The sequence below is a fragment of the Mytilus edulis genome, chromosome 2 (genome assembly GCF_963676685.1).
Source record: "Mytilus edulis chromosome 2, xbMytEdul2.2, whole genome shotgun sequence".
NCBI lineage: Eukaryota > Metazoa > Mollusca > Bivalvia > Mytilida > Mytilidae > Mytilus > Mytilus edulis.
Genome location: NC_092345.1, coordinates 59288388 through 59313439, shown reverse-complemented (window position 1 = coordinate 59313439; position 25052 = coordinate 59288388). Strand labels below are relative to the sequence as shown.

General features: G+C 33.5%; 1 protein-coding gene across 1 annotated transcript; it reads left to right on the top strand.

Moving 5' to 3' along the window:
* The first annotated feature begins 1429 nt into the window (after positions 1–1429).
* LOC139510620 (low-density lipoprotein receptor-related protein 8-like) lies at positions 1430–25052 on the top strand. Its single transcript, XM_071297170.1, has 8 exons — positions 1430–1464; positions 2956–3136; positions 13834–14064; positions 14397–14512; positions 15715–16002; positions 22389–22430; positions 23241–23282; positions 24779–25052. The coding sequence occupies exons 2-8, from the start codon at positions 3051–3053 to the stop codon at positions 24847–24849; spliced, it is 876 nt and encodes a 291-aa protein (XP_071153271.1). The 5' UTR covers positions 1430–1464; positions 2956–3050; the 3' UTR covers positions 24850–25052.

Below are 25052 nucleotides of genomic sequence, written 5' to 3'. Positions count from 1 at the left end.
ACACAATTATATAGAAATCCCCGAGATCTTATATTATCTTATATCAGTCGCATCAAATTCCATTATATTGACAACGATGTGTGAACAAAACAAACAGACATAATAGGTAAAAATGTCAATAATACAGCAGTCAACATCGTGTTATAATCATAATAACTAAAAAAACATACAAACATGTAACATGTGTAATAAAGAAGTACAGAATGGCGCTTGTTAGATATAGGAAGATGAAGTATGTGTGCCAATCTGACAACTTCTCATTCAAGTCACAATTAGAAAAAAGTAAACCGTTAGTAGTCAAAATACGGCCTTAAACACGGAGCCTTTTCTCATTGCGAACAACAAGCTATAAAGGGACCCGACAACTTATAAGTGTAAAACCATTCAAGTAGGAAAGCCAACAGTCTAAATCATATGAAAAAAAATTGAGAAACAAGAAAAACTTATGAACCACATCAACAAACAACAACCACTAAAAAAAACAGTTTCTGACTTAGGGCACCAAGACTTGTTTTAATTTTCTTATTTACTTTCTTCATAGTTAAAATGTATATTTCTATTTAGTGTATTATATGATGGCTTTCGTTATATCAACGTGTAACAGTTAGCTTTGTCAGATTTACTTTGATCACGGCCAATAATTACTTATCATATATATACTAGTATATCTGATTGAACATTTTATTTTGAGGTAATCCCTCAGAGAATGCATACCTTGAACTATTTGTTATATTGGATATGGGGCGCTCAAAACTGTATCTTACTTTATAAAAATGCTATATAGTTATCAAAGGTACCAGGCTTATAATTTGATACGCCAGACGCGCGTTTTGTCTGCATAAGACTCATCAGTGACGCTTACATCAAAATTGTTTTTAAAAAGCCAAACAAATATAAAGATGAAGAGCATTGATTACGAAAAATTCCAAAAGGTTGTGCCAAATACATCTATCTAATCTATGCCTGGGATAAGAAAATCCTTAGTATTTCGAATAATTCATAATTTTGAAAACAGTATCTTCATAAAAATAACCATATACAATTGATATTCATGTCAACACGAAAGTGCTGACTACTGGGCTGGTGATTACCCTGGGGACGAAACGGCCACAATCAGAGGCATGGACCCAGTGGTATAAATAGTTACCAAAGGTACCAGGCTTATAATTTGGTACGGCAGACGCGCGTTTCGACTGAAATCGAACTAGAACAACTGTGTTGTCCTTGTTTGCAATCCAAGATGGTGGTATATAAATAATGTACCGTAACTTTCTCAGAGTGGATTCAACAGTTTTGCTTACTTTTTGAAAGATGCCTGCCACAATTGCGTATATTTTTAATTAAGCATGTCGTTATCAGGTGAGCAATTAAGGCTTCTGTAAGACTCGAGTTTTATAAATACAGCATACAAAAAATTATACATTGCAGGTAAAGGAGAGTTTACAAACTCAGGATCATGTAGATGTGAGTAATGTTTTTTTCTCTACCACTTACTACATTTTCTACATTTTCCACACCAAGCATTTTCATCAGAGAAACAAAAAGAGGCGGAAATTACCCATAGAACATTCAAAACTAATGATTCGAAGAAAAAGCGATAACGCCATTGCAAAAGCAAGAAAAACACTACGAAAAGTCCACAGATCGTTAAATTTACGAATCTTATATTTCTTTTTATACATGATATCGATTGAAGGATACATATCAGTTTTGAGGACACTCAGATCTGTCATTTTGTCGACAGGTTTGCTTTTGGTCCATCCAAACGATACGTCTACTCTAGACTATAGCTGTTGACATATTACATAATATTTGAAAGACGTCACCATGCTCACTTTCACGCTAGAACTGGTTCTTTTATTGTTTATATGAATTAATTTATTGAGTTCTTTCTGTGTGCCAGTAACGCATGACATAATTTAAATTAATATAAACTCGATATATGCATATTGGAAAATGTGAGTAGTTACATTTAGAAAGGAAAATACCAGACCTTGAAGTAGCAGGTCTTGTTTGATGCAAACGTTTGTGCAGACTGATGTTAGATTTAACTTAAAAGAACAAGGATCAAGTCTGTCTGATTTTACATGTTATGAACGCATCCTCGTGTATATTGCTATATCTAATTTAGGAACTGAAGGCAATTTGAAGTAAAAGTAAATGAGAAAGCAACTCAACGATAAATATAAGCAACGAGACATATAGAAGACATCATATAGGCTCCTAAAAAGATAGGTGTCTATACAACAGGTGAAGCACTACATCGTTTTTAATCTTTTAAAAGGAGTTGTGAATGAAAACACACACAACCAAGGATATGTCATTAACACATAACTCTCAATTACCCGCCTCTTTTCCCAGAAAAAAATCCACAGAACGCAATAAATCGAAAGAAACAAAAACAAAACGTTAGTTTGTTTGGTAGTCTTCGATTAGAAACACAATTGGTAATGATATAAGACCTAATAATAAACAACACAATTAAAATATTTTTCTTTAATCTTTATATATTTAATTTGAAAAAGGGGACTTTGGTATAGGTCAATGAGAAAACAACCGAAACAAAAATTAAAAAAAAACAACATCTACAGTGTTACAGGCCAAAATACGATCTTTAAAAGAGTGCAGTCTAGACTATAATTAATGTCAAACTTTTAAATATCCGCTGTTTGTTCAGGCATAAATAATATCTATGTTTTTGGTGTTTTTTGTGTTTTTTGTTTTATCTTAATGAATGCAACCACTGTGGCTGTTATTCGGGTATATTTCATACGCAGCAACTGAATAAACTGTTCAACAGAAAATAATTGAGTGCATATACCAATAACATCGTTTTTGTCATTACCAATGATATATACTGATTTTCCGCAGCCTATCTTATTCCATAAAAAATTGAAAAGCGTACATGCACCTTTAAACAAAATTGTTCCGCTACAAGCCGTCATATCACTTTAGTTTCAGGTATTACACCACAGCTTTTATTTTCCAACGGCACTCATGTATTTTCGCAAGATTTGGATGGTGACAATTTGAAGATACTTGTGGATACTATGGATAATTCTGTTGCATATGTTGACTATGATTTGAAGGATGGATATCTGTACTGGTCAGATCTGAATACGAACACAATCAGCAGGTATCACTGTTACTGTTAGTAGTTTTTAAGGTTTAAATCCATATATAGTGCCTGATATAAATAATGTTCTGTGTTAAATGCATGACGAGGAATTTCAAAGGTAACACGCGACCACCAAAAGCTTGATATTTATGGAGCCTAGGTGGTCGAATGGTCTAGCGCGCAAGCTATTTGGTGCTTTCAGATTTAACATTGCTCTGGTATTTAGAGTAGTAATAAATACTAAATGTGTTTGTTTGATGGATCGGTTGTAGAGTTGTAGAGACGTACAATATAAATGTTTGATTTTTGTTTGTGGACTGCCCTCAATGCAGTTATAACATCCAGTGCACATCGAAAATAACTACTTTCATTTGGCATATCTTTGTAATCTTTGCGCCGTGTTTGGAAATTTTAAAACTGTATCAGCGTCTGTGGTGTTCGCTTAAATTGTATGAATTTCAAGATTTAGAAAAAGTGTCTCAGTTTGAATATATTGACATGATTAGTTTGACAACGTGCTATTATTGAAGAAGGATATCTGTTATCCGAAATATCTAATATTTGTTGATTTTATAGTTATTTAATGGTGATGTTGTACCCTTTTTGACGTGTTATATATTATATTGAGTAGTGTACAGAATCATATTACATGATCCATCGCCCTGTAAGATTGATCGTTGACTATTTATTCAGTCATTATATATATATGTGTGTGTGTAGGACTCTAAAGTGCGATGGTACTCTAAAGTGCGATGGTCACGCTAAAGTGCGATGGTCTCCGCTAAAGTACGATGGTGTGTCACGCTAAAGTGCGACGGCTGTTTGTTCGCTAAAGTACGATTGTTTATCACGCTAAAGTGCGATGGACCAAAAGGGTATTGTTTAAAGGGCTAAAAGCTTTAAAGAACACGGATGTAATGAGGATAAATAGCCTTTAAGGAAAAGCTAGTATGATAAGGTTTTATAACATACATGCTAGGCTTTATAATTACCGGTAGGCATAACCAATTGTTTCTAAATTAAGAAGAACGACCACATAATAGTTGCTAAAATGGTAGTTTAGGTGTGACAAAAATCAATATATCCTGTATACGATAAACAAAAATTTAATTCGGGCGTATCAAATTTTTGGATACTTGGCGTAACTTGACGTTCACACAGTATATATATCACTAATGTCAAATCTCCCCTTGAAGTTGTCATTGTAAATTACAAATACAAATCCTTCATTGTGAAACATTTATTTGTTTAAAACATTCCTAATTTAAATGAGAGAGAAATGCAATGTTCTCCCAGCTTTCACATTTTTTCGCAATTGGTAGTAGTTAATCAAATATTCTACATTTTTCTTTCGGCATGTTCATTTTTTGTTTGTATAAAAAACTGTTCACGTCATAATCCATAGTACGTTTATTACGTCTATACTTTCGCGGACCATTGCACTTTAGCGTATGGAGGAATCGCACTTTAGCGTAGACCATCGCAATTTAGCGTAACCATCGTACTTTAGCGTCCCTATCGCACTTTAGAGTCCTACATATATATATATAAATGTCTAAGAATATAACTTAAACACGCTAATTTTCTAATAGATTTTAAATAGAAATACGTAACATTTCGCTAAACAAATTAGCTTCATCAGGCGTGTGCGTCTCTCAAGGTCAAATTGGATGCATGACAAAAACATATTTTTGTAGCTTCATCTCTACAAGAGTTGAGGAAAAATTGTAGCATATTGATTGATGTTGCATAAAATATGTTTGTAGCTACAACTACATGAAGTTGGAATAAAAGTTTAACACATTAATAGATGTTCGATTAATTGTATGAATTTCTATAAATTAATTTGTATGATTTCAAGATAATTATAGTGTTGATTTGCTTTTAAATCATTTTTCGTCTCTCTCATTGAGTCCATCAGGTTCAAGAGTTCGTAACTGGTGCATACAAAATCTCTCTCTTTTTTGTCTTCCTTGTGTATTCCAATTTTGATTTTTCTCAATATTTTGAAATGTGACGTTTTCAAAATCATGTCCTGCTCTTAAAAGGTGTCTTGTAATTGGGCAGTTCCTTTCTTTTGTATAAAATGACCGATGGTTATTTAGTCGGATGTTAAATGGTGTTTCTGTTTCATCAACATATTGTAATTTGCAAGTTCCACACGTTAGAACATAAATGCAATTTTGCATTTTGCAATTTGATGTTATAAATATGTTGTATTTTTTCTTTGTGACTGTGCTGACGAATTGGGTTTCGATGTTGGCGACTTTGCAGCACTTACAATTGCCCCTTCCGCATGGTTTATAACCTCCGATTGTTGATATCTCCTGTTTAGATACTTTGGATGTTACTAGAATATCTTTGAGGTTTTTGGGTCTGCGGTAAGCCATAACGGGAGGTGATGGAAAAAATCTCTTTTAAGGAAGGATCATTTTCAATAAGACGCCAGTGTTTGTGGATAATTGATGAAGGATTTGTCAGGTGAGGATGAAAGCTAACAACAAACGGGATTTTATTTGTGTGGGCCGTCTTTTCTTTGTATTCAAGTAGGTTTGTTCGGTCTTTTTCGTTTGCTTTACCGAAAGCTTCTGAAATATTTTTGTTCTTATAACCTCTTGATTTGAGTTGCTGTCTGAGTTGCCCCAAACGATGGTTTAATTTTGATTCGGATGAACAAATCCGTTTTAACCTGATGTCTTGGCTGTACGGAATGCTCCGGGAGCAGTGTTTCGGGTGACAACTCTTCGGAAAGAGAAATTGGTGTTTATCAGTTTTTTTTGGTGTGAAGGTCGGTTGTCATGACTCCGTTTTCTAAAGTTATGGTGGTGTCGAGAAACGCAATTTTCTCATTTGAAACTTCAGATGTGAACTTTATCGATTAATGAAAGTTGTAACAGAAATCGAGAAATTCTTGCAGACGTTCTGCAGTTTCGTTCCATTTGAAGTCGATGTCATCAATATTCTTCACAGGCTGATATTCCTTCGTCTTGTGGAATGTTGTTATATAAAGAAGACACGTCCATGGATGCAAGTATAGTATTGCTTGGTAAAGGATTGAAGCTTTCCATTTTCTTGAGATAATCAGTTGTATCTTGAATGAATGAGGGTAGTTCTTTCACATGAGGTCTTAGATGATGGTCTACAAATTCTGATATCTTTTCAGTTGGATGACTATTCGCTGACACAATTGGTCGACCTGGATTGCCCGTTTTATGTATTTTAGGCAACATATAGAATCGTCCGGCCTTTGCTCCGTTCTCAAGAGGTCGGAGATAATCAAAGGTGTCATTGTCTACATGCTTATTGTCGAACATCTCTTGAAGGATGGTGTATCAGCTTGTGAAAATAAACCGATACAGTTACTTACCATCCTGATTTTAAAAATGTGTCATCCATTGTTCAGAAGCATTGGAAAATTATTGAAAATGATTTAAATCTAAAAAGAGTATTTTCATCACCACCAGTCATGGCCTTCAGAAGACCTAAAAACATCCGTGACAAATTAGTGACATCTGTATTAGCAAAGCAACCTAATCCATCGCCCGGTTGCTACAAACAATGTGGTCGAAGGAATTGTTTGTGTTGTAAAGCTGCCAATACAAGCAGTTCTTTCATCAGCTCCGTTACTAAACAAAATTATACCATCTACTCTAATTCCAACTGTAAAACGGAGAACTCAATTTATATATTAACGTGTGACACTTGTGGCATTCAGTATGTGGAAGAAACAATGGACAAATTTAATATTCGGCTCAATAAACATCGTTCATCGTACAAAATCAACAAAAACTGTCCTCTCACAAGACATCTTCGTTCAACGAAATATCCTTTTGATAATGTTACTTTCCAAATTATAGAAGTCAACACCGAGTGGGACACCACGGCGAAAAGGAGAAGAGAAAACTTTTGGATCCACCAACTCCACACTTTAGAACCTGATGGTCTTAACGAAAAAGACGAAAAAAGATACAGGAAAGATAAAGAATAATTTAAAACAAAACATCGTCCTTTTTATCCCGTAATATTGGCCAATAGACGTTGCTAACTTCAACTACCAATTATGTATTTTTAAGGTAGCTAAATCCAAGTGCAACATACACATTGAGCTGCAATTAGTTATCAAAGGTACCAGGATTATAATTTAGTACGCCAGACGCGCGTTTCGTCTACATAAGACTCATCAGTGACGCTCATATCAAAATATTTATAAAGCCAAACAAGTACAAAGTTGAAGAGCATTGAGGATCCAAAATTCCAAAAAGTTGTGCCAAATACGGCTAAGGTAATCTATGCCTGGAATAAGAAAATCCTTAGTTTTTCGAAAAATTCAAACTTTTGTAAACAGGAAATTTAAAAAATGACCACATTATTGATAATCATGTCAACACCGAAGTGTTGACTACTGGGCTGGTGATACCCTCGGGGACGAAACGTCCACCAGCAGTGGCATCGACCCAGTGGTGTAAATAGTTATCAAAGGTACCAGGATTATAATTTAGTACGCCAGACGCGCGTTTCGTCTACATAAGACTCATCAGTGACGCTCATATCAAAATATTTATAAAGCCAAAAAAAGTACAAAGTTGAAGAGCATTGAGGATCCAAAATTCCAAAAAGTTGTGCCAAATACGGCTAAGGTAATCTATGCCTGGGATAAGAAAATCCTTAGTTTTTCGAAAAATTCAAACTTTTGTAAACAGGAAATTTATTTAAATGACCTTCTTCTTCTTCTTTCAGTAACTTCCTCCTGTGGTTAGGAGCACATCAAATGTTTTTGATTATCACAGTGGGCTTATGTTACACGGACGCTAAAATCACTTTGTTAAATCACAATAAAAAAACCGCAATTGCATATATTAAAAAGACGATGGGCTTATATTACACGGACGGTATTAAAAGTTATTCACTTTGATACTTCGTTAAAAAATAGTCTAAAATCTAAAATGACACTGATTCACTTTATGAAATTAGTAAAACCGTGGTCTGACACTATTAAATATCTGCATGTCTCTATATTTAGAACATCAGCTACCACTTTGATACAGCAATTGTCTGTATATTACGTCTATTATTGGAACCAACAACGTATTCCTAAGTACATCTATATCACAATTGTCCTCCATGTACTTCTCACTTCTAACTGTTATTTATGTACGCGACTATTTTGTGCTCTGAAAAGGATTGAAATAAAGCTCAATTCCATATGATGATTAATGGATGTGTATATTATGATAGAGAATTTATCTGAGCCAACCTCTGTTGATGTAATTTATCACACAGATTCCTAGAAATTGATTCAACCACTAGTTTTCTGCAGTCAACAATTAATTGGCTTAATGTTTCCCTATTTTGAAAATTTGTTTTCCACTTATCAATCCCAATTTTATTTATAACAGCCTGTTTAAATGGAGCATAAAAAGTCCTACTCGATTTTGCAAAGCGGACAAATTGGGTCTGTACTTCCTATATTAAATTTAACTTTGGTTGCTTGTAAAAGATAGGTCCCAGTTAGTATTCTAGCTTTTGTTATGGCTTTCTTTGTATCCCCCGGAATTTCTGTTGCTGTTTTCCAAACTGGATGTATTTCTCCTATATTGATAATGTCCGTACATAGCCTAGTCAGGGTTGATTTTTCTCTACTTAAAGATCTAAATTTATTACTTCAAAATGTATTAATAGCATGTCTGACGGATTGTTTCCATTTAATTTTTGTTGGAAGAAATATTAGAAGCTCATCAATGCTTGGTAGGCTATATTGAAGCAGGACATTTTCTGTTCTGTGTAGAAAAGTTCCATAGCAAATTTCTAGTCGGTACTGACGCAACAAGATATCCCTAAGATTTTGATTTTCAGATGCTAGGATTGAATGCAGAAGGCTTAATTGTCTTTTGTGAAGCTCGGCCTCTATAGGGAGGGCACCCAGTAGTGAGAATACTGCAGCCGAAGCTGTTCTTATTGGTAGAGCCTGAATATTTTTTAAGAATGATAAATGGAAGTCACCCAAGTCGTTGATTTGGCTGATCGTAAGAGGCAAGACTTCTAGACTGTAGAGCAGACGGGGTAATATGTAGATTCTATAAATACTATAGGAAATCCTTGGATTCAGGCCATTTGTGCCATGTACACCTGTTGACATAAGTGAATAGGATGTTCTTCGGGCTAAACTAATGCGATCTTTCACATTTATTCTATTTTCATTTTTTGATGATCTTATAATACCTAGATGTGAGGCCTTATCTGTCTCTGAGACGGACTTATCCCAAAGAGACCAGGAGCATATGGATGATTTCCTAGAGTTTGTGGAATTTTCATTTTGTTTAATAAGAACGCTCTTTTCAGGGTGGATATTATATTGATGTTCTTTCAAATATGAGTCTACTACATTGAGCATGATTTGCATTTCTTCATCCAAGTTAGATAAGAGTAGGATATCGTCTGCGCACGTAGGACATCCTGCATAATTTGTGCCTAGATATAAACCAATATTTGAATCTTCTAACTGTCGTAAAAGGTCTTCAATATAAATTTTATAGAGATGCGACCACATTATTGATATTCATGTCAACACCGAAGTGTTGACTACTGGGCTGGTGATACATTTTCTTATTTTCAAAGCAGCTAAATTCAAGTGCTCATAGACATTGAGCTGCAAAATTTTCTTATTTTAAAGGCAGCAAGTGCAACATAGACGTTGAGCTGCAAAAGTGTTTCTTATCATCCACATCCGATTTCACCTGGATAGATGCACGCTTGATAAAGCTAGTTGGTCTAGCGAAATATTGCGTTTATTTTCATCATTTTGGAAATATTTTAAACATTCTTATATTAACATACTAAATAGTGTGTTAAAATTACATTGTTAGGCAATCTATATATATATAAAGTGCCTAGCAAACCTAGCAAATCAACCTAACGATGTTAGAGTAGATTTGATTCGTAACTTCCTCCCCGGCGCCGGGCCTGGAACCTGTACTTTTTATTTCTAACTTCTACGACAACACCGCCTAGCATTGCGCAGAGACCTTATCCCCTCCTCTAACTTTAGCTTATAAAAATAAGCTTTCGTTTCGGTAGGTGTTACCTTGTCGTAGGAATTAAACAAGGATCTATGATACAATACACGAAGTAATCTTTTTTAGTATACATAAATGATCATCTACTCATCTCTTCAGTATAATTACAGGATGCTAATCTATTTTTAGAAGCATACAATCACTGTAAATTAATATGTGTATATCTCTGCCTATGTGTAGTGACAACTGCAAATTATACCTTGTCCATCTGATTTCTTATGATTAAGAAATACCAGGCGTTAGAATATGTATAAAGTGCCTAGAAAATCAACCAAACAATGTAGAGTAGATTTGATTCGTAACTTCCTCCCCGGCGCCAGGGCTGGAACCTGTACTTTTTATTTCTTACTTCTACGACAACACCGCCTAGCATTGCACAGAGACCTTATCCCCTCCTCTAACTTTAGCTTATAAAAATAAGCTTTCGTTTCGGGAGGTGTTACCTTGTCGTAGGTATATATATAGAGTCTATAATAATCTACCAACCAGTAAACTTAATAGGTATTGGATCATCAAAGTTGACAATACTACACAAACAGGAAAAATTATATGAGTCTAAAAGATTGTGTAACAATACAGAAAAAAAAATGGAAAACAAAACACTAAAAAGTGTTGAATATCATCGCACAAATGTGTAAAAACTTAACAGATGATATAAATTATACAATAATTGCAAATATTTCGGCTCAACAAATGGCCTTCATCAGTGTTATAAGTTTTAACAATACTGATATATAATGTATAAGGTGTAAACATAGATCAGTAATAATACAGGTAAGTTTTGGTCGATTGGTTTTAATCCAAAATCCTGAATATCATAATATAAACATTAGACTGTAAATTTAATTATTTCTTTCTATTGATTCCCTCTGGATGGAGGACACCCAGTTCTTTTATCCAAAACCTCTCCCGATTTTCTGTTTGACTATGTTGCCATGTACAATCCTGTTCGATCACAAGGATATTCATGTGATCAAAATCTTTCAGATTGTGATCTGGTAACCTGAAGTGTTGACTGACAGGAATGTACGTTTTTTGTGAGGTCACTCATGTGGCCATTAAGGCGTTTGTGAAATGGCTGCATCGATTCACCAACATATTGGTGACCACATATAGGACACTCAAGAACGTAAATCACGTTTGAGCTTTTGCAGTTGACATTGCAGAAGATCTTGTATGTCTTTTCTGTGGTCTTACTGTGAAATGTTGATGAATGCTGCACTTGGTTGCAACATTTGCAGCGCTTATCCTCACAAGGCTGGCAATTACCTACAGTATGGGTAGGTTTAGAAAGGTCAGCACGGACAAGTATATTTCTCAGGTTGTTAGGTTGTTTGAAGGCAATCATGGGAGGCTCAGGAAAGATTTTGGATAACTTAGAATGTTTCTCGATTGCTGTCGAATGATCACGAATGGTCTTGAAACTATTTCTCAGGCATGGATGGTAAGTGAGCACACATGGGATTCTTTTACTTTTCTGTTTTTCTTTGTAAGTTAACAGACTGCTTCTGGGGATGGATTCCGCATTTTGAAAACTATTTTTGATGTTTTTGTGTTTATATTCCCTTCTTTTCAAATGTCCTTTGAGCTGCCCAAGACGTTGTTTTGCAGTGTCTTCAGAGGAGCAGATTCGTCTTATTATGAGAGCCTGGCTGTATGGAATGCTCTTCGTGCAGTGTGGAGGATGGCAACTTTCAGGCGACAAGTATTGATGAGTATCTGTAGGTTTAGAGTATATATCTGTGTTTATTATACCTTGTGCTAGATGTATCAAGGAAGTATATGGTGGAATTAGATGTTTCATGGGTGAATTTGATGGTAGGGTGTTGATTGTTAGCATTTGTTATAAAAGTTTGTAATGAAAATGAAAATTGTATATTAGTCAACGAACTTTCTAACGCGGGCGCTGAATCGTTATGAGTGACGGTACATGTACATAATGATGAAATTGTATAAACGCCTAAAAAGTGCATATATATATATAAGTAGTGATTCACACGCTTTTAAAATCAGATTTTCAATAGCAATTATTGTCGAAGGTGATGTACGAGATTTTAAGAACTTTGAATTCGTTATGCAAATAAACAAAAATCTATAAAGAAAATAAAAAAATTTTAAATCGCAACTATCCAGTGTATTTCATTGTGCTTGTTTACTTTTTTAGTAGTCAATAATGGAATTCTTCAGATACCATGGATACATGCACCGACACTCGTCTCAGAAAAACAATTTCCTATATACCTTTATACAACACAAGGTACTTAACTCGCGATTTAGAAAAATGTCAGCCGGGGGCGAAATTCCGTTATATGCTGATTTCTCGGCTGTCAGCCCCGCTAAAACTTGTTATGTCGTAAATCTAAATTGATTTATCTTCACATTTGTGTATAACACGCCTACATTTGGTGTCGGAATCGTACGTAGCAATCCTACCCAAGTATGTCAATCGTAATTTTTTCGTCTACCGACGATGGATTGTAAATACACAACTCGCAGTAAATGATTAATTATAAAAATTGTTTCAGAAAAACTGTAAGTTTTTGTCTGAATAGAACTTATTGATATCACCCATTTAGTACAATTGTATAAGATACCGTAAAAAAAACTATAACAAGTGTTATTTGTGGTATGTTTAATAAGATACGAGTTTCCCTTTTTAGACAAACATTTCCCTTGACGTCGATGTCATTCAGACTCTCTCTTGACTTTACATAGGAAACATCTTCGCTAGCCAAGGGTTACGATCCACTCCTGCTCTCTTCACCCTTGGCAGATTGAGCCAACATTTGTAATATCAATGTCGCGCCATCTATCGGAAGATTAAAGTCACGCCCATTCCGAATACATTATTCTTGACCAATGGTAGCACTTGAACTCTTCAATTTGGAGGTAAAAACTACCCACTTGGTAAAACCGGAAACGAAAATATACGTCAACATCCATGCATTTGTGCATGAAACATACACAGGAACTTCTATTTGTTGATTAAAAACATTCAAGTTGTCACTAAATATAGTCGTATGTTTAGTGATGTAAAGACTTGTTGCACAATAAACACGTGGCAATTGTTTACAAACACTTTCTACATTTACACGTGATCATGTTATAGGCGCTTTTTGATTGGATGCAGCGAGTTTCTACTGCAACCAATAAAAATTCTTACTTTGTGTCTCCGAAATATTATCTCAATCCGCCAAGGGTGAAGAGAGCGGGAGTGGATCGTAACCCTTGGCTAGCGAAGATGCATAGGAAATGAAACAAGATTAGATAAATCTGAAATTCATTTAGACTTTCCCATAAAATTGGCCAATCGGAAACCGAGATATATAAAGAGACGAGACGTTAATTTCCAATCCATCGTCGGTAGATGAAATAATTACGATTGACATACTTGGGTAGGATTGCTACCGATAATTCCGACGACAACAAGAGTACGCGTGTTATACACCATTGTGAAGATAAATCAATTTAGATTTACGACATAACAAGTTTTAGTGGGGTTGACAGTCGAGAAATCAGTATATAACGAAATTTCGCAACCGGCAGACATTTTTCTAAATCGCGAGTTGATTGCCTGTGGATACATGGTATTTCGTTAGTAATTCAAAAACATTCTTTGAATACACATATGTTTGTTTTAAGGAGGAGATGTGCATCTGGTAACGAAAGTTCTGTTAAAGAAGTTATGACTCAAAAACAGTCAAATTCAAAGCCTATCGGAATAGCCGTAGACTCACTAAACGGTCACCTATATTGGGCGGAACTAAATGGAGGGCCAATAAGAAGGTCAGACTTGGATGGTTCTAATGTTGTTGATATTTTAAACGAATCATTGGATAAACCAATTACGATTACTATCGATATTTCTAACAGGTAGGCATTTAATTTCTAGCAAAGATATTTTAAGGTCTATTGTGTATCGTTTGGCTAATTAAGCTTTCAATTTGGTACATGTATTTGGCAGAACATTCTTGGAACAAATATAACAATCAATTGAAAGTGGTTTATCTAGTTGTGGCACTTAATTAATCAGGGGTCAGAAAAGTAAGAGCTGTATCAATTTCGTCATAAAATCCAATAAGGATGTAGTGTTGCATACTATATTTGTATTTCTCAAAATGAAAAAAGGAACTAGTCGGAGTAGTAGAACACGTATTGGATAACCGAGATACTATTAAAGTTTCTTAGTGTTTATATTTTTACAGATGGTTATACTTCAGTGATCACGGCAGACATACCATAGAGAGATGTAAATTTGATGGAAGTAGCAGGCAGACACTAATAAGTGAGGACGTGATTTCACCATATGGTTTAGCTTTAGGTAAAGCATTACATTTTAAATTGCAACTAGAAAATTAAAACGACGGCATTTAAAAAATGTCCCAAACCGTCTATATTAGTTACATTCTTCACGAGTATAGAAAGCGAGAAGAATTTAGATGATTGGCAATCTACATGTACCTATTACATTGTTCCTGCAGTGTACCAACCTATGTCCGAAAAAATTGAATCATTTTGTAAGTTACTGTTATCGATACATACAGAAAAATGGCATTTTTGTATTTGATACTGACTTTATCAGCAAGGATATCAAGTAAGCCCGCTAGGGCGCGCTTATATTCGAGCTGATGAAGTCAGTTACAAAAAAGACAATGCCATTATTCTGTTTATTGGCAAGTTGATATTACTGTATATTTTTGATGTTCAGAATAAACAAGTTTGCTATGATAATTTTGAAATTAAAACAACTTGAAGGTTTGATGTAATGTATAGGGCGAAAACGAAACCAAATAAAAAAACACTATTTTCCGGTACTGTTAACGCCATGAATGAATCAACTAACTCATGTTATTTATAAAAGAATAAGATACAAGAGTAGTTACTGACTATTTTTAGTCTTTCTATAGCTTGAACTGTTGTTTTCTAGAAAACGGACAAAACAGAGATGATATATTAAAAAAACCCGCAATATTGACAATCCGTAGTTGATGTTTGTGTATTGCAGAAAATATATCATTCTATAAATAATTGTAATTTTATTGTAGTTTCTATTCTTTAGAAATTAGGTTTACTTTGTTATTGAAAACACATGTCCAATCTGGATTTTTCTTGATTACTTACGCATGTGATTTCTAATATGTTAAATTTTTCGAGAACTAAAATAAAACACTTTATAATGTTCATAAACCATTGAAATATGAAATATGCATACCCGTTTTAGTGGCTGTTATGTTTTTTCAACGAATTGTCATTGACCATAATTTCAAACTTTAAAAACGTATATTAAACTAATAAACTGTATAAAATCATTTACCTACAACTGTCACCATTCATATTGGCTGTGTCATTTATTTTTCATTCTAATCAAACATCAACGTTTAATTTGGCTGTTTTTTTTTTCTTCTTTTACTATCTATTCTTTTTTCGGGCTTTTCTAAATTGTATTTTGTCAAATAATATATAATGAAGGTTATTCCAGAAAAGGTAACATACGCTCTAAATATAATTTATTTATATACACAGACATGGACGCGAAAAGATTATATTGGACCGATGCTGCATTGTACCATATTAAGTCTTCAACAATTGTCGGCTCAGATGTTAAAACACTTTCTATAGACGTAAGACCATTGGGATACATAGGCACGCGAATTGTTGTTATGGGGATTGATGTGTACGGATCTTACTTATATGCTAGTAATATTAACACCGGAATATACAGGATACAGAAAAACAAACTTAATGCCGTACCAGAAATAGTATTTGCAATTGAGTCAGCTTATGGTACAATATACGGTGTGAAAATTATAAGTAAGTACTTATTCGTATGAACTGAATATAAAACCAGGGTTCGTAGTTTCTCATCGAAAATATTAAACGAAATCTTTTTTGAACCTCGATGTCAATCGAGAAGAAAGTATCATTTGTTCGTTGTATTTGGTATGTAGTTCTAATCCACGGGTGTCATTCGGTTTAACGAGAGAAATGATCGTGAAAGAATACCAAACGGCGATCAAGTATTGAGAGACGATCGTGAAAGCTCTGGTAACGGATCATGAAAGACATTTAATCGAGAAGACATATGAAAGGTCAATAAATATTCTAATTTAATTAATAACACAGACATATTTACGACAAAACAAAACTGTCTGTCAAAATGGTTCAACATTATGATCATGCAGTATGTGAGAATATCCAGTTTTAAAAGTACATAGTTATTACAAAACAACAAAAGGCAGATTTCTTCTCGACATTTCAATTACATAAAAAATGTAAACAAACATGATTTTTTTCACAAATTCGAGTAGAACAACTACTTTTATCCGAATAAGGACATTCTATTTGAATTAATCAAATGGTTCTTATGGTTATTTTGTATAAACATAATCTAAAACTTGGTAAATAAAGAACTATTTACACAAAACATGATTTTTCGGATCGTGAAAGATCACGTACCGCATTTTTGAAGATCGTGAAAAGGATCGTGAAAGATCTGATGCTACGAAGACGTTCAAATTATATCATAATTAATATTTGTTATTGGTATGGAGAAAAGCTAGATAGGTCAACATCCTCAATAGGTTTAAGCATTTCAAAGTATATATATTTTCAGAAAATGAAATGAAAAATAGATTGATGATTGTAGGATGAAGCTTTTAATTGTCATGTGAAGTACTCACTTATCACGACTTATAGGATACCCACATTTTGTATACTGGATCCTATAAACTACATGTCCGTCAGACAGGACTCACCTGACCCCGAATTTGCCTCATTTCATGAATGAAGATTCATTTTTGTAGTCAAGTCCGTATCGCGGATTCGTTAAGCTTTAGGAAATCTGTCTGTTGTTATGATTGTAAGGTGTACATTTTTTACTTCTGCAAGGTTTCAAATAACATCGAACTCATTATTATGCATCACTCGGCAATGTTCATTTTATGTTATGTAACCTTTTGAATATATACCTGTATGCTATAGCGCCAAGGTATTTCGTGTATGGTGTACATGTCTGTCTGCATGTTTCATATATGACCATGATGACGTCAATTGTATTTGATATATTTAATGATAGTAAGATGTCTATGTCTGGCTGTCGGTCAGGGTTCATATACTTTTGACCTTATGGTCCGAAATTAATTGCCAAACATAACTTTTACATTTGTCAGTTTCTAAGGCACTGTAAGGATCGGAACAAATTTATTTGGTGTACGGGATATTTGTAGAGATCTGTATGACATGGTTCATCTGACCTTGAACTCGTTTTATGAACCATGGAAAATCTTAAGCGCATTTGACACTTCTAGTAAAACCCTTGATATTATAGACGTTCAACAAATATACTATCATAAGTAAAGCAGACGAGACATTACATCATTTGCGCTATGGTATTCTATAGTCTGTAGTATATAGTTAAACCAATCCACATCTGCGTTATATATAAAGAACTTAAGAAAGTACTGTTGCACAAAATGTTGGTTATCGTTCAATCTCAAATTACTCTGAAAGATGCTGTTTTGCTGTATTTTTATGTTTGATGGATATTATTATGGTTTAAACGTTGCATATCCATATTATTGGCAATAGTGTCGGTCTGCCTGAATTGCACTTAACCGATTCTCAGAGCTGAATCTTTCACACTTATTTAGACACGTTTTTAGTTGTTGCTTTTTTAACTTTCGAGGTAAAGTGTTAAATAGAAAAAAATAATAGCTTTATCAAAATAGTTACAGGCTTCAACCAGTTCCAGGTTTATCAAATGGTAAAAGAAATATTGATTTCTGATTACTAGTATTAAGTCTGGTCACGCATTATCTTTGACGATCAAAAGAATGCGTTGCCTGATCTTTCACGATCAAGTTTGATGGAAATTCAACAAATTCAAGGTTTTCATTAACAAATTAATGCTTTTAAGGGAAGCACATACTTTAATTTTACTGTACTATCAGATACACCAAAGATTAAATTTCAAATATATCATAATAAACTGAAAGATGACCATTATAGGTACAAAAAGCGTGTTATTTGTAATTAATTTCATAGACATGCATTACGCCTTTTGTGTTTTTTCATAAAGTACTGCATATTTTCTTTATCTTATTTCACAGTTATGTTGAGGAAGTTCATAGTTATCAAAGGTACCAGGATTACAATTTTGACAGACATATTTGTTCCGCATTTTGAAAATTAAGCGATTTTTATGAAGATTCTAACCTAGAATTTACATTTAATGTCTTTCACGATCCGTTACCAGAGCTTTCACGATCGTCTCTCAATACTTTACCGCCGTTAGATATTTTCACGATCATTTCTCTCGTTAAACCAAATGACACCCGTGTAATCCTAGTGGAAGCGTTTCTCTGTGAGTTTCATGTTGTATGCAGTAATCAAACAGCCGTTAAGCATGGCTTTCAAGTTGGTCTCGTATTCATTATTCGATACCTTTTCCTTTTATAACATTCGTTACATTATCACTTCTTTTAGGCTGCATTTTCGTAAATATAGACAATGCAATTTCCCAAAAGGACTGCGACACTTTTACTATGAAGTTGCGTGAAAAATTACAAATAAATGGATGAAATGCAATATCAAATCAGCAATTGAAGTGATGAATCTGAATGAACTATCCCTGAACAAATTTACTGACTCCATGGTTCAAAGTCATTTCTTGAAAATTTACGACAAAAAGGATGATTTTTCGTTTCCTATTGTTAATTTTCCCTTTTTGGATGGTGATGTTCCGTTTGGACAATCTTACGGTGTTTATATTTCACAACTTGTTTGCTATGCCTGTGTCTGGTGTGACGTTTTTGATTTTAACGAACGTAATCTATGTATAACGCGTACTTTAATAAGCCAAGGATTTCGTTACCACAAATTACTTGAAACCTTTACTAAATTCTTCCATAGATATAATTATTTGGTTTTGAAGTTTGGTTGTACCTGTGGAAAACTTATTTCAAACGGGATAGCACATCCTCATTTTTACGGAAATGTTAATTACAGTGCCCGAAAATTTAGTAACGATCCTAGTAAACTTATATATCATTTAAGGTAGATTCATGGTATACCGCCAGCTTGGATTGTACAATCACAGTACAAAATCGGTCTAGTTATTTGCCTAAATCAGCAAATTTGGAAACAGATTTGCAATTTAATGGTTAGACTGTTTATTTATATAAAGAAAACTTGCTAATTTATTGTATTATTCAAAATATATTAAAAAATATCAACCTTTTTGGTTTTTAAAATCATTTTTTTCAAATGAGCCATTTAAGGGGAGATAACTCTTTTAGCACAAAATTTATACGGGGCTAATAGGGAAATTTTTTATTTTTACTTGTGGCAAGAAAACAAGTTCGGTGACACCATGTTTTCTTTTTATTTTCTTAAAACATATTATAAAACCAACCTTCTCACAACTTATTTCAAAATTCTTTTTTTTTTAAGGACTGTTATGTGTTTATTCATGAACAAACTAACCAAATTTAGGCAATTTTCAACGACTCATAGTTTGCAAAATAGCACGGTGACCCATACTTTTTATTGTATTTTTGAAAAAAGCATAGGAAAATCTCCATGTTGTCAAATTATAAGAAAATTCTGTCTCAAAAAAACATTTACTTATGATCTACCTTAAATACACTTATTCTAAAAGGTTAACAATCTAACACTGTAATTGGATCATTGAATATTGTTTTGATTGGTATTAATATTGATTTTGTTTTCAGTAAATTAAAAGCAAACTTAATATTATTGTTATATACAAATACACATTTATGGATCTTCAAACTGTCGATACCTGTATCTTGGCACTGCACAAGGTCAATTTTTTTCTCTGACTGTTTATGACGTCTTTACACTAAATCCATTGGATGTTGAATGCGTAGTGATTAATGATTTAGTCTTTGATGTAAGAATTTTTTATTAGTTGTTAGCGGATTTGAACTAGCTTTCAGTAATTGCGAATAAGTACTTAATAGTGTATTTTTGTTGTTGGGATATGCACGTGCCCAACCACGTCCACTCTGTGTTTTTGATAAATGTATTTCTATTGGTATCCAGCCTTTTTCAACTGATTGTTATAGTTCGTTCTTATGTTGTACTGTTACACCACTGTCTATATAGTAAGGGGGTGGTTGGGATTCCGCCAACATGTTTAACCCCACAACTTTCTGTATGTATGTGCCAGTCAAATGTCAGGAGCCAGTAATTCAGTGGTTGTCGTTTGTTGATGTGTTACATATTTGCTTTTCGTTTATTATTTGTACATAAATAAGGCCTTGATTTTCTCGTTTGAATTTTTTACATTTCTTATATCGTGGCCTTTTATAGCTGACTATGCGGTATGGGCTTTGCTCATTGTTGAAGGCCGTACGGTGACTTCCAGCTGTTGTTTATTTTTGTGTCATTTGGTCTCTTGTGGAGCGATGTCTCATTGTCAATCATACCACATCTTCTTTTTATACTAGGTTTCAACGCGCTCCAAAGGGAGAAACGTGATGTTTCTCCTTACGTTAAATACATACTTTATTGTAAGTCATTTCAAAAGAATTTAAGCTACTTATTATTATTAAATATCTTTTATACATTCACATAGAAACAAGTTGTATTTAAAGTCCAAATAAGTAAATAGAGATGAATGTTAGACTAAACTCACCCAAAAACGCTGAATATGGCTTTCTCTATCCACCAATATGACAGATCATACAGCAGTATAGACATATTACCTAGAATTTAACTTACACATTTGGTTTCGAGATTCAATCTACTCAGATTAATTTTGGGTGAAAAGCATAACATTAAGGAATGATTCAATTCTTATTTGTAATGTAAAAAAAAACGCATTCGATAAATGCTCACTCATTGCTATAATCATCAATTATACTAGAACACACCCGTGATATCGCGGGTCTGTGACGGAATTAAAGAATATAACTATGCGTAAGCCTTATTTTAGTATTGGTATTGTCATCTGATAAAGTCATGCCGATTATGAGATGCACAGTTTTCTCTGCTTTCAACATCTTTCCGTTTGAACCCGTCGACCTGGAACTTATCAATTATTGGTACTATTATTTATTTGGAAAACAAAATGGCCTGGAAAGGAGTATTTTTTAATCAACAGCATTGTCCTTTATGAGTTATAAATAAAGTTGAATTCTTTGATTCGCTGTTTGACGCCATTTCGGCTAACAAATTGAAAACTGTACATGCTGTACCTATACGCCTTATTCTAAGTCCAGATTTTTATTATTCGTATTGTCATCTTAGAAAGTCATACCGATTAAAATACTACAATCGGGAACAATGTGACAATGATTGAATTTAGTTGTGTCAACCCTGTTATTACGACCCGTGTATATAGCAAAATCTTAAATACAGCATTTGGTGGTGCGCCTGTCAGATGCGGAACGTACAGATAAGTTAATAGGTAACAGGTGAATATACTATTGGTATCGGTATCGGATTCGACCCTGAACTTCTTAATTATTGGCAATATTAATTATGCGGAAAACAAAAGGGTCTGGAGTGGTGTAATTTTTAATCAACAGCATTGTACTATATTAATTATATATAAAGTTGAATTCTTTGATTCATCGTTTTTACGTGATGACGACTGACAAATTGGACCTCGTAATTTTAGTATTACAGATATTGTAGAAAACCACGCAAATAATGCAAATAATGCTACAAACGAGAAAGGTAAGTTTGAATATTAACGATTCTTGGTTTTTTTTATCAACATATATGTTACGTTTGGACGACGTGTTTTTTTTTTCTATTATGGTTGATATCACTGCTAGTGGACGTTTCGTCCTCGAGGATATCACCATCCTTGTAGTCATATCATTGCTATAATTATTTTCTGTTTTTTATTTCAACGTTTACAACGTGTATACAAATTTTGAAACGCTTAGATGTTTTCCCCCGGTAATAGAACGTTTGAGCCAAAGTTAGGTCTAGCAAACACAATTATAAACCAATTATCTTTGATGATTTTTTTATAGGTACTCGGTCAATGCTACTGACTTTGAAGTTATTTTTATTTTGTTTTGAGACTCAATCTACTCAGATTAATTTTGGGTGAAAATCATAACATTAAGGAAGGATACAATTTTTATTTGAAATGCAAAAAAAAACCCGCATTCGATTAATGCCAACTCATTGCCAAAATCATCAATTTTATAATGTAGAAAACTACGCAAATAATGCCAATAATGCAACAAACGAAAAAGGTTAGTATGAATATAAACGATTCTTGTTTTGTTTTTTTTTTATTAAAACAAATGTTACGTTTGGACGACGTGTTCTTCTATAATCAGTAATAAATCTTATGGGAACCAACTGAAGTACCAAATAAAAATAATTGCATTTTTGGGAAGTTTAACAACCACTGGGTTGATGTCACTGCTGGTTGACGTTTCGTCCTCGAGGGTTTCAAAATCCTAGTAGTCATATCATTGCTATGATTATTTTCAGTATTTTTCCTAACGTTTATAACTTGTATACAAATTTTGAAACGCTTAAATGTTTCCCCCCGGTCATAGAACGTTTGAGCCATAGTTAGGTCTAGCAAATACAATTATATAAACCAATTATCTTTGATGATTTTGTTTATAGGTACTCGGTCAATGCTACTTACTTTGAAGTTTTTGTCCGCATTAGTACCACCATTCCAATAATCACAACGTTTACGTCAACATGAAATACCATTGCAGTGTTTATTTTCTATTAAATTTCAAACCATTAAAGTAATAACACCCAAGCACATAGAAATCATTATCCGTATTTGTCACATCTTGTGAGAAATTTTGGTTTTGTTTGCTTTTCAACTTTTGTCAGTTTATTTTCAATCTATGAGTTTGACTGTACCTCTGGTATCTTTCGTCCTTCTTTTATTTGGTTTTGAGACTCAATCTTCTTAGATTATTTTTTGGCGAAAAGCATAACATTACGGAAGGATACAATTCTTGTTTGTAATGCAAAAACAACCCGCATTCGATAAATGCTCACTCATTGCTATAATCATCAATTATATATTGTAGAAAACCTCGCAAATAATGCAAATAATGCTACAAACGAGAAAGGTAAGTTTGAATATTAACTATTCTTTTTTTTTTATCAACATATATGTTACGTTTGGACGACGTGTTCTTCTATAATCAGTTATATTTCTTATGGGAACCAACTGACGTACCAAATTAAAATCCTGGTCTCTCTGGGACGTTTAACAACCACTGGGTTGATGTCACTGCGCGATGAAGACAACCCTCATTAGTATCGTCACCGAATTTTTACAAATCATGAGCCAATTTATTATTTTTTTAAAATGAGAATGGAAATTCGGATTATTTGTATACTATGATAGATTTATCTTGATGCACATCATGTGTGCCTGAGCGTACAAGTAATATACTTATTAAACTTGTAAAACTTGGTTTCTTTAGCCGCTTTTTTTTAAACACGTATTTGGGATTTACGACAGTAAGACAGTAACTCAACGATAAAAAATCCAGAACCGAAAAGGTCAACCAAATCATGTTGCTTGATAATATACAATACTTATTATCCATATTATATGCCAACCTTTTTTTTTAAATATGAATCTATCTAATGTTTGAAGTCATTACTAGCCTATTATATCGAATCACAGTATCATATGAGAAAATTAAAATACATGTATAAACTAAATTAATAGGTATATGCATACGTTTATTTGATATTAATCTTAATATAATATAGCTAGACCAGTCTTCATTGCTCTGCAGAGCTGTCAAAAAAATCCGTCATTGAATCAGGTGACATAAATTAACCATTATTCAAATCTGTACATCGAAAGCAAGATTTATTCAGAGCACATTTGTAACAGCAAAATGAGGCAGTCCATTGATTCCCTAAAGGAGCGTGAGGGGGTGCGTCGACAGGCTAAGCGTCCTTTTTATGCAACGATATAACCTCTCCCAGCTTTAATATTTATCTAGATATTTCTGATTATCTCTGCTGAGTCAAATTTCAAAACATATAAATAAATTAAGATTTTGTTCCTTTCAAATTGAATTGAAAAGAATCCAATTTATCATTACAATTTTAATGTTGTCATAGAGGTAAAAATATGTTATGCATTGATTAATTTCAAATTTGTTATATTATTCAATTTATTAAATATGTCAATTTTGTGCTATTTTTATTTAATCAACTTATTTCATCTCCATGTTAATGGTTAATTGATAACCTTATGAAACGTTGTGTTTGTTGGGAAGGGGTATGTAAACATATTAAAGCAAAAACTAGCCAATATCCTCCGAGTTGTTTGCTCGTATTTGTCGGAATAAAAATATTGTCATCTACCCATTATTGATTATTCTATTAATATTGAAGTAAAAAAGGAGGTACGCATTTTAAAATGGCAACTATCATTTTAAATTGATTTAGTTTAATATAAGAGGCGTTTTTGTATGTTCTACATTTTATTTGGGACACGACTGACTGTTATATTCAACGTAACAGGTCTACATCCTGATTTATAATTCTTTATGTAATCACATATCTCCAAAATAAAAAAATACTTTCATGTTATTTACAGGAAATGTTGGACACATGCATATACTGTTTGCAGGAATGATATTCGTGGAGGTCCTACTCAACAGGGTGTAAACGTAGTTTTAATATTTCTGTACATATAAAATCTAAAAAAAAATATAGTTTGTAACATAGACAGTTCCAAGCTTACTGCACCATATGAACATTTCGACAATTAATGTATATCCAGAGTTGAGGATAATTTAACTTTTAACAGTTTATTAAAGAATAATCATTATTAATAAAAAAAAATGAAATAATACTGTTTAAACAGTTTA